Genomic DNA, 11611 nt, shown 5'->3' on the forward strand with positions numbered 1-11611 from the left:
AGGGAAGCTCATCTGCATGCTCATCAGGGTCTCGACCTCACAGCAGTTTGTCGTCATAACTGACTTGAGTGGGCAAATGCTCACATTCGATGGCATCTGGCACGTTGGGCGGGTGTTCTCTTCATGGATGAATCCCATTTTCACTGTTCAGGGCAGACGTTGTGAATGTTATGGACAACGAACGCAATGTCTCTGCATCTTGGGGTCATAACTACCGCAACTATGCGCATCGTGACCATATTTTTATCACTTGAGTGTGTTATTTTTTACCATTTTATGGAATTTGTTTGGTCACATAGGTTCACTTCCTGTTGTATGGATCTTCATATTTACTTTTACGTACACTACCGTTCAAAAGTTTGGGGTCACATTGAAATGTCCTTATTTTTGAAGGAAAAGCACTGTACTTTTCAATGAAGATAACTTTAAATAAATACACTCTATACATTGCTAATGTGGTAAATGACTATTCTAGCTGCAAATGTCTGGTTTTTGGTGCAATATCTACATAGGTGTATAGAGGCCCATTGCCAGCAACTATCACTCCAGTGTTCTAATGGTACAATGTGTTTGCTCATTGGCTCAGAAGGCTAATTGATGATTAGAAAACCCTTGTGCAATCATGTTCACACATCTGAAAACAGTTTAGCTCGTTACAGAAGCTACAAAACGGACCTTCCTTTGAGCAGATTGAGTTTCTGGAGCATCACATTTGTGGGGTCAATTAAACGCTCAAAATGGCCAGAAAAATAGAACTTTCATCTGAAACTCGACAGTTTATTGTTGTTCTTAGAAATGAAGGCTATTCCACAAAATTGTTTGGGTGACCCCAAACTTTTGAACAGTAGTTGTTTTATTATATTGCTTTATTGTCTGAATAGTACTGGTTGTCTGGCAACTACCGAATATATTTTTTCCTATGACCACATTTTGAAAATGTATTCAAAAATAAATATACATTTTTATGAGGACCAGCCCCACCTTTGTTTCGGGACTCAAATACCTTGAAACGGGCCTGAGTTTGATTGACACACATCTAGTTTGTTGTGTATATTATATATTATACATTCAAATTATTTTGATTGCAAAAAATATTTTTGAAATATAGAGCACTTCAGTTTTGAGCATGAGATCGCAAACTCAGATTAAAAAAAAGGGCAGCTTCAAGTTTGAATAATGAACGATGTGGATGGATAGAAGTTATTTTAATTTCCAAAGTGTAGTGGTCGATTATTTGAGGTTATTTATTTTTTGTTTTTATTCAGTCATTGGTGGTGCTAAAGATAATATTTGAATATTGTTTTTAATATTGTTGTGCAGCACTTTGGAAACATGTATGTTGTTTAAATGTGCTACACAAATAAAGTGGATTGGATTTGATTGTTATCGGTACAATAGATACTTTTACGAACCGTTGTTTAAAAACGATAGTAAAATGCCTTTATTTTGAAAAAACAACTGCTGTCAAGTCCGGAAAGGAATTTGCTGAATTCCAGCGCATGCGCAAACGAATTGAGCAGTGGCAAGGCGAACATATCAAAATGGCGGACTGAGTTGCTGTGGCTTTCGATCTTTTTACCTTTATAGATTTAAATATAGCATCAAAAACCTCAGTAGTTGTCATTTATAAAGCCCACGAAACGGAAGTTGAGTTTGGAGCGATGGAGTGTTACCTGAAGTGAAGATTGAAGACGTGATAGAAGATGGACGACTACTGCTATGCTAAGATGGCGACGTCCTCTAAAAGAGAACATGAAAGAGAATCAGCGCCACCAACTTCCAGCAAATCACCAACGGAGATAAAGACGAACGATAAAGGTGAGTGACTTGAAGTGTGTTCATTTTAAAGCTATCATAAGTCCTGACAAAAGCATTGATGACAAATTAGCCGACTTTGTTGAAGACTGTAAAGAAAGAGCCGCCATGATTGTTAGCTTGAAGAAGGCAGTGGAGTTCAGTGTTACAGAGTAAAACATTGTGAAAGCATTGAAAATTAAATTGAATTTAATGGGGTTAAATCACCAAAATGATTCCCGAGCACGGCCACCACTGCTGCTCACTGCTCCCCTCACCTCTCAGGGGGTGGAACAAGGGGATGGGTCAAATGCAGACTCAGTGTGTGTGTGACTATCAGTGATACTTTAACTTTAAAACAAGACTGCTCAGTGGCCTAGTGGTTAGCGTGTCCACCCTGAGGTGGGTAGGTCGTGAGTTCAAACCCCGGCCGAGTCATACCAAAGACCAGGACTAGGACGGCGTGGCGCAGTTGGGAGAGCGGCCGTGCCAGCAACCTGAGGTTTCCTGGTTCAATCCCCACCTTCTACTAAACTCGTCACGTCCGTTGTGTCCTTGAGCAAGACACTTCACCCTTGCTCCTGATGGGTGGTGGTTAGGGCCTTGCATGGCAGCAATGGGTCCCATTTTTATAGTCTTTGGTATGACTCGGCCGGGGTTTGAACTCACGACCTTCCAGTCTCAGGTCGGACACTCTAACCACAAGGCCACTGAGCAACGCATTGAATGAGGTGTGTCCAAACTTTTGGCTTGTACTGTACTTATACTGTAGTGTTTATATTGTTACTCTGCAGTTTTGTTTAATAGGTTCTCCACATGATTGGTACTTAAAGGTGTGTGCAACTTGCTCACAATAACATTTTTCAAACCCAAAAATATAACAAGAACACCACTTATGTTACAATTAGTGGTTAAACAGATCAAATGTTGACGATTGTCTATATTTTTCACAATTACAAAGTTTATGTATTAACATTTTATACCGGCCTGCACACAAAACGGCGGTCACTCACCCAGTCTTGTCAGCACGTACGCGCAGGGAGCGCGTGCACACATACAGGAGAAGTCCAAGAGAAGCAACAAACAATTTGCAGTCATGTTGTTGTTATGATACGATATACATTCAAAAATAGCTAACACTAGTTGTCCAAATTGCTAATATTAGCTAACAACACCTAAAGCTACTTACTTTGCATGTGTTACGTACATATGTAGTTACGTCATTATGCGCGAGAAGCCGTAAAGGGGCAGGATTACGCAAGTTAGCGCCCTCTAGGCATCTGTGTAAATGTTGCAAACAGCTCCTTTTAGGTCATGTACATCGCTACCGAGCCGTGGGCCACGACCGGCCTGCTGAAGCTTTTCATTTGGCCCGTCCAACATCATCCAAATAAGCTTGATGAAGCCATTTAAACTAGGGTTGACCACGTATTTTATGTTTATATTTTCAGCCTTACACACCTAAATGAAGGAAGAAGTGTAAAGAAATAAAACTAAGGAAGGCAAATCATTCAAAAGAAGGAACATCAATCCTCAACAAAAACTAAAGCTTCTTTTTATACATACTGTTAACTAGCTGCACATGCTGGAAACGAGTGGCAAGGGCAGAATAATGAATTTATTGACAGTGCCGTGTGAAAGCCGATGTGATTACTTTGCAATTAAGCAAACGCAGTCTCAAAGGAATATAACCTGCGGAGGCACATTTCGATGTCCGGCCCCTGAGCCCTTCGGCTCTTGAAACTGCGGTCCTCTTCATTATGTAGTTGAATAGCACTGCAAGATTGAAGTGCAACTTTGTTTGTCAATACTTTATCGATTGTCTTTCATTTCTGTTGAGCTCTTATGTCCTATTACTAAATCAGTCACAGTAACAATATAAATGTTATGTTATCACTGCACTTTAACTGTAATCTGAACACAGAAGTGAAGCACCACCCACCTCTAGAACGACGCACGCAGCAGGTGTTTGCTGCAGGGATATCGCCTCTTTTCACAGCGAAAAGTAGTCCTTTCTTGTCAGGAGAACAACTTGCCATGGCGTTGAACCTGATATTTACACAAGTTAGACTTTCTTTTGGCCATTTCTGCTGGCTTGTGGCTCATCAGTAGCAAGTGAACTGCAGCCAAGTGCCCCCGCTACGGCACGGCCCGAGTGTCAAAAAGGAAGTGTTTGCATTAATATACGTGTATATACACATATATATCTATATCTATATCTATATATATATATATATATATATATATATATATATATATATATATATATAGATATAGATATAGATGTATATATATGTATATTTTTTATATATACTGTATGCATGCATGCATTCATTCATTGAAAAAGTAGTGCAGCTACAGCCAAGCTACTGGGAAATGTAGTTAAGCTAGGTAGCTTCACTACATGTAGCTTGTTACTGCCCATCACTGGCATTTAGGACTTCTGATTTCCTGTCAATGGCTTCCTTCCGGCTTTCACCACTGCCATTCTACTGGTGACTTTTGAAGCCCATCATGCAAGAAAGTTTTAGTTATATTTGTTGCTGTCTCCGTAACATATTGCTTTCCACAGGACAGTGTCGTTAGCCCTGTGCCCAACCCCCCAACCTGGAGGACCAGTGGATCACTCTTTGTCTGGACGCTCACTTTTGACCTGTCTGGCTTAGGTAACCCTAACTAAAAGCAAAGCTCCTACCAGCAGAGCGCTAGGTATCACTGAGACATGATCGCTCCTCTGACTGTGTTCAACGAATCAGCATTCGACAGCACAGCCTGCCCCTCTAAAAGTTCCTGTGGAACTTTATTTACCTGGGTTGTTTATGTGGGAAATGCAGGGGGTGTTTAATTTACGAGAGTTCATTGGAAAGTTCCTGTAAAAGTATTGGGTAAAAACAGCCTCTATCCTATTATCCATCCAAACATGTTTCATATTTTGTTATTCTGTCTCAGTCTAAGCCAAGTCTTGTAAACATTGATCCATCATTCTTGCAAGGCACTAAATGAATGTCCATGAAACACTACACACACATACAGTACATAGAAGAAAGTGTGTAGCGGGTTCAAAGAGAAACATCTCATGGATCTTGTCTGAACTGAAGTGAGTTTGTGTTGTTTGTGTCCTGCAGACGTCCAGCAGCCGATTGGTCATCCAGAAGAACTTCTCACTCAGTTGTGTGGAAGCTCAACTTTGAATCAGGCGATTATACAACCACCCCACATTAAAAAGGAAGAGGAGGAACTCTGGATCACTCAGGAGGGAGAGTGTCTTCTAGGACGAGAGGAAGCTGATTACACCAAGTTGCCACTGACTGTTGTCTCTCTGAAGACTGAAGATGATGAAGAGAAACCACAAGTAGACAACCTCTTAGCTCCACTATCAGATAGTGAGGCTGAAGACGAGGTTGAAGAAAATGTGAGCAGCGATACAGACTGTGAAGGTGATATGAGGACTCACACTGACAACAAACACTCTGAATGCTCTACAAAGAAGAAAGGTAAAAAGCAGTTGAACTGCTCAGTTTGTGCTAAAGGTTTTACTGAAAAGAGCCATTTACCTAAACCCACAATGACACACGTTGTAGTGAGTTCAAGGAGAAAACTCTCATGGATCATGTCTGAGCTAAAGCGTGTTTGTGTTGTTTGTGTCCTGCAGATATACACCAGCTGATTGGTCATCCAGAAGAACGTCCATCTCAGTCGCATGGGCAGGGCTCCACTTTGAAGCAGGAGACTCCACAACCACCCCACATTAAAAAGGAAGAGGAGGAACTCTGGATCATTCGGGATCGAGGGTGTCTTCTAGGACGGGAGGAAGCTGATATCATTAATTTTCCACTGACTGTTGTCTCTGTGAAGACTGAAGATGATGAAGAGAAATCCCAATTAGAAAACCTCTTGGTTCCACTATCAGATAGTGAGACTGAAAATAAGGTTGAAGAACCTTTGAGCAGCGAAGCAGACTGTGAAGTTGATATGTTGTCTCACACTGACAACAAACACTCTGAATGCTGTAGCAAGAAGAGAGGTAAACAAACTTTCAGCTGCTCAGTCTGTGCTAAAAGCTTTGCTAAAAAGAGCAATATGACTCAACACATGAGAACAAACACAGGAGAACAAACATTTACCTGTTCGGTCAACAAAAAACACTCTGGAAACTCTAAAAGTAACATGGGTAAAAAAAAATTGCGCTGTTCAGTTTGTGCTAAAGGCTTTTCTCATAAGGGCAATTTGATGTGTCACATGAGAACGCACACTGGGGAAAAACCATATAAATGTTCAGTTTGTGGTAAAAGCTTTTCTCAAAACAGCAGTTTGACGAAACACATGACAACACACACTGGAGAAAAAATATTTACTTGTTCAGTTTGCAGAAAAAGCTTTTCTCTAAAGAGCAGTTTGACTAAACATGTAAGAACACACACCGGAGAAAAACCATTTACTTGCTTAGTTTGTGGTAAAAGCTTTACTCAAAAGAGTAGTTTGACCGGCCACATGAGAACACACACAGGAGAAAAAACATTTAATTGTTCAGTTTGTGGTAAAGGTTTTTCTCAAAAGAATCATATGGTTCCACACATGAGAACACACACAGGAGAAAAAACCTTTAATTGTGCAGATTGTGGAAAAAGCTTTTCTCTAAAGAGCAGTTTGACCAAACACATGAGAACTCATACAGGAGAGAAACCCTTCTGTTGCTCAGTTTGCGCTAAAAGCTTTGCTACAATGTGGCAATTGACTCAACACCTGATAACACACAATGATCAAAAAGCATTTAGTTGCTCAGTTTGTGCTAAGAGCTTTTCACGAAACAGCTATTTGACCCAACACATGAGAACGCACACAGGAGAGAATCAATTTAATTGTTCGGATTGTGGTAAATGCTTTTTTTCCAGGCAAGGTTTGGCTCAACACAACATGAAACACACTGGAGAAAAACCATTTAGTTGTTCAGTTTGCGATCAAAGATTCCATTATAATACTGTCGCATTAAGACACTTAAAAACACACAAGGGAAAATAACGAATCGACAGACGCAGTTTGAGGCATGTTGCTCATCCATCCAAACCCAGGACCTCCTCATAAATTAAATTTGTTGTTGCTTCAAAATATCTGAGACGTTCGTTTAAATTGGTGTTATCTGGAGTATAATCTCATCTCCTCATGACCCCATGTCCTCTGCGCACCTGAATCTTTCTTGAATGGTAAGATAGATCAGTGTTTTTCAACCACTGTGCCGCGGCACACTAGTGTGCCGTGATATACAGTCTGGTGTGCCGTGGGAGAATAAGTAATTTTACCTATTTGGGTTAAAAATATTTTTTTCAAACCAGTAATAATAATCTGCAAATGTGTCTGTGCTGTTTAGAGCTAGGCAGAGTAACCGTGTAGTACTCTTCCATATCAGTAGGTGGCAGCAAGTAGCTAATTGCTTTGTAGATGTCGGGAACATGGTTTGTCGTGATCACAATATGCAGACGACAGCCTGCAGGTCAAAATGTATCTAATGCTTAAACCAAAAATAAACAAAAGGCGAGTGCCGCTAAGAAAAAGCATTGAAGTTTAGGGATGGCTATGCAAAACGAAACTAAAACTGAACTGGTTGCAAAGTAAACAAAAACGGAATGCTGGACGACAGTAAAGACTTACAGTGTGTGGAGCAGACGGGGTCCACAAAGTACATCCAAACATGACATGACAATCAACAATATCCCCGCAAAGAAGGATAGCGACAACTTAAATAAATCCTTGATTGCTAAAACAAAACAGGTGCAGGGAATAGTGCTCAAGGAAGACATGAAACTGCTACAGGAAAATACCAACAAAACATGAAAAGCCACCAAAATAGGAGCGCAAGACAAGAAATAAGACACCACACACAGGAAGACACCACAAAACTCCAAATAAGTCACGGCGTGATGTGACAGTACTTAGAGACAAGTATAGTGATGCATGGTTGGTTATGGTTTAAATTCATATTCAACAATTGCGACAACATCTTTTTATTGTCAATATCGAGTTCTAATTTTTTAATGATTTCTGCTGGTGGTGTGCCTTCGGATTTTTTCAATGAAAAAAATGTGCCTTTGCTCAAAAAAGGTTGAAAAACACTGATATAGATGATACTTGTAGTGCTTGTTTACTCCTTCTCTAGACCAGATAGACCTGATGACATTTGTGAGGTTTCTGCTGGCATGTAGACTTCCAGATTAGATGGAAACATTGATTTTGTAGCTTTTCAACCTATGGCCACAAATTCCAACTTGTATCCTTTGTTGTGTTTAGCCATCTGAAGTACAGACATATTATAGGCCTTGTTCACACGGCAGATCAGTTCCGATTTTTTTGCCCATATGTGACCTGTATCTGATTTTTTTCATGTCAATGTGAACAGCGACATTACACATTGTTCTAATCTGACCTTGGCCTCTTTCATATGTCGATAGAAATCGGATATGTATCAAATGTGACTGCAGTGTGAACGCTCCAGCTGCATTCACCCGACAAAATGCTGGGTTGCATTTTTTCGTTGCAGTGTCGGAGGGTAAACAAGCATTAGTCTGGCCACGAATCAAGTGGAAAAAGTGTTAGTAAGTGAAGAGAATGTAGTACACACTTTCTGTCAAACTGTCAATCAAAGTAATTTCATATATATTTAATACAAAAAAACTAAAGTCCATTCTTTTTGTAATGTTCACATGTTTGATATACGTATTGTGACTTTAAGTTGCATTATAAGTGTAGCTTTTATTGTCATTGTACAACAATGCAACACAATTGAATGAATACAATTCAACTTTAGCTTCTTGATTTTACAATGTTTGGTGTAGTGTGACTTTTTTGGTGATTTTAGACTGCCAACCATTCCCACGCCTTTATCATTGCTTTTTCCTAAATCTAACCTTGTTTGCGCATATGCGTTCTTTACCAGCGGATAATAGTTTCTTGTTTGTTAGTATTTCAGAACGGCTCTTTAACTAATAGACGACGGAAATGCAAGTTGACGTTATTAATAGTCTTCACATCAATAATATTGCAAACTATATTTGTATGTGTATTTAATTTTCCAAGTTGAATCATTGGTATTAGAATTGTACACATGCACATGTGTGCATTAGTACACATCATGATAAGCAGGGTACTCCTACTGCATTTGTACATCTATTCATTAAAGTTATGTTCAACCACACCCAAACCTGCTCACCCAATTACTTTTTTCAATGACTTTGTCTGTTTCCTTTTCATTCACTACTCAGTTTGTCAGTGTTTTAGCAAGTGTGTTTTTCCAAACCTATTCAAAATGTTAGTATTGTATTATTTTTTGGTAGCAATATTTGACATGTTTAAGAGAAGAATGTTTCCCACAACCCTACTGCACTTGTATATCTATACATTAAGGCTAGGTTAAGGTAAATCATTCGACTATTTGTGTGTACATAACTTACTGATTATATTGGCTGAATGTCAAATACATATTTCTAGTCATTGCTTTCAACAGATTTCCAATTGTATTTCTTAAAAAAGCTAACATATAAACAACTAGCTGTTATTTGGATGAAACAATGTCTATAACTAATAATGCTAAAGTTTTACACTGCATTTACTTTTGTGTATTTATTTTTGTTTAGCTGCATCATTTTTAAGGGATTTCTACTACTTCTTGTAGGAACATTGATGAATCTCTCCATATACCGTGTAATCATTCTAATAATAAATAGATTGCAATGTAATTGTACTACTGCTATCGTCCAGGCATATGTTCTCCTTATGGTATAAAACAGTCACCACAAGACAGCATTAAACTTACTATAGCAACATATTCATGTGCACATGAAAGTCTCTTTTTAAAGGTAATCAACACTGAGTGTTTTCACCTTGAGGTCATGATAATGTTATCCAAATAATAGATTGTTAGTATAACTAATTGTTTGTCAAACCAACCGTGTATTTAACTTTGTTTGAAGACTTTTTCAAAGTATATTTTATGTACTTTGTCATTCACTCACTATTTCAGTATCTTCATGGTTTTAATGTTTTCCTAAAACAAAAATATTACAAACTTTATTTGCATGTACGGACAATTGGACAGTTTAAGATGTTTCTTATTTCAGACTGTTTGCAAATTAATTTTACAATTTTTATACTTGTATTATTATGTTTTGGTATCAATATGCTATATACATAAGAGCCAAGTGATTCCTACATTTCATTATTAAATGAATGAATAATTTTAGGGTGATTGACACCTATTCCATCAGACAAGACAGACCTGATGAGTAATTGTAGTCGTCTTCCAGAATGCCTGACTTTGAACACCAACAACATGCATCAATCTGCCTGAAACTACACCCTCCAGGTCGCTTGGTGTTCATGTTTTGTGTCGACAGACCACCATCAGATGATGACTGGATGAAAGATGAGTAATATTTGGATATGTGACACAATTGGTAGACAGACTACCGTATGAGGGGGATTTACCATCCATTTGCATTGGGCTCGAATGATGCGGGCCTTTTCATATTACGTTATATCCCCAAGATAATAAACTAAGGGACGTTGCAAGTAGAATATGGCAGAAAGACATGGATGATGGTTGTTCACAGCACACTTACTTACATATTGTAGTCACAGTGAGAAAAACAGGCGTTTTTCAGACTTGGCTGATGTCTCCCCAAACTGGCCTTGAGGCAGTGATCATGGATATCTCACATATTTGAAAGTTACCAGCGAAAAAGAAAAATTTTCCAGAAAATGTGACGAAAAACTTGGACTGACCATGTGTGTGTGTGTGTGTATATGTATGTATGTACGTATGTATGTATGTATGTATGTATGTATGTATGTATGTATGTATGTATGTATGTATGTATGTATATATATATATATATATATATATATATATATATATATATATATATATACACATATATATATATATATATATATATGTGTGTATATATGTATGTATATATGTATGTATATATATATATATATATATATATATATATATATATATATATATATATATATATATATATATATATATATATATATATGTGTGTATATATGTATGTATATATATACATAAGTATATATGTATGTATTTATATATATATATCTACAAGCAGTGTCCACGGCTCCTCAAGCGTCTGTGGAAGATCTTGAAGGTGATTTGGCGGAGAGGGAAAGTCTCTGCTCAGTGGAGATACGCGGAGGGCGTCTGGATCCCGAAAGAAGAGAACTCCAGCAACATCGAGCAGTTTCGTATAATCTCGCTGCTCAGCGTTGAGAGCAAGATTTTCTTTAAGATCCTGTCCCAACGACTTACCGAGTTCCTCTTGAAGAACGCCTACATAGACACCTCTGTCCAGAAGGGGGGAGTACCTGGAGTGCCTGGGTGCCTGGAGCATACAGGAGTGGTGACACAGTTGATCCGGGAGGCAAGGGAGAACAAAGGAGATTTGGCAACTCTCTGGCTTGACTTAACCAACGCCTACGGATCTATCCCGCACAAACTTGTTGAAATAGCACTGACAAGACACCATGTTCCTGGGAAAATCTGTAACCTCATCATGGACTACTACAACAACTTCGAAGCAAGAGTCTCCTCAAGCCAAGTAACATCTGCCTGGCACCGCCTGGAGAAGGGCATAATCACTGGTTGTACAATCTCAGTGTCACTCTTCTCCTTGGCAATGAACATGATTGTCAAGTCTGCGGAGGTTGAATGCAGAGGGCCAAAATCAAGATCTGGGACCCGGCAGCCCCCCATAAGAGCTTTTATGGATGACTTGACAGTGATGACCACATCTGTGCCTGG

General features: G+C 38.8%; 1 protein-coding gene across 1 annotated transcript; it reads left to right on the forward strand.

The window, feature by feature from the left end:
- The first annotated feature begins 1532 nt into the window (after positions 1-1532).
- On the forward strand, positions 1533-8934 carry LOC133632376 (oocyte zinc finger protein XlCOF22-like). Its single transcript, XM_062024765.1, has 3 exons — positions 1533-1818; positions 4920-5288; positions 5447-8934. Exons 1-3 carry the CDS (start codon positions 1704-1706, stop codon positions 6811-6813), a joined length of 1851 nt encoding a protein of 616 aa, XP_061880749.1. The 5' UTR covers positions 1533-1703; the 3' UTR covers positions 6814-8934.
- The last annotated feature ends 2677 nt before the right edge of the window (positions 8935-11611 follow it).

Source organism: Entelurus aequoreus, linkage group LG17 (assembly GCF_033978785.1).
Source record: "Entelurus aequoreus isolate RoL-2023_Sb linkage group LG17, RoL_Eaeq_v1.1, whole genome shotgun sequence".
Lineage (NCBI taxonomy): Eukaryota > Metazoa > Chordata > Actinopteri > Syngnathiformes > Syngnathidae > Entelurus > Entelurus aequoreus.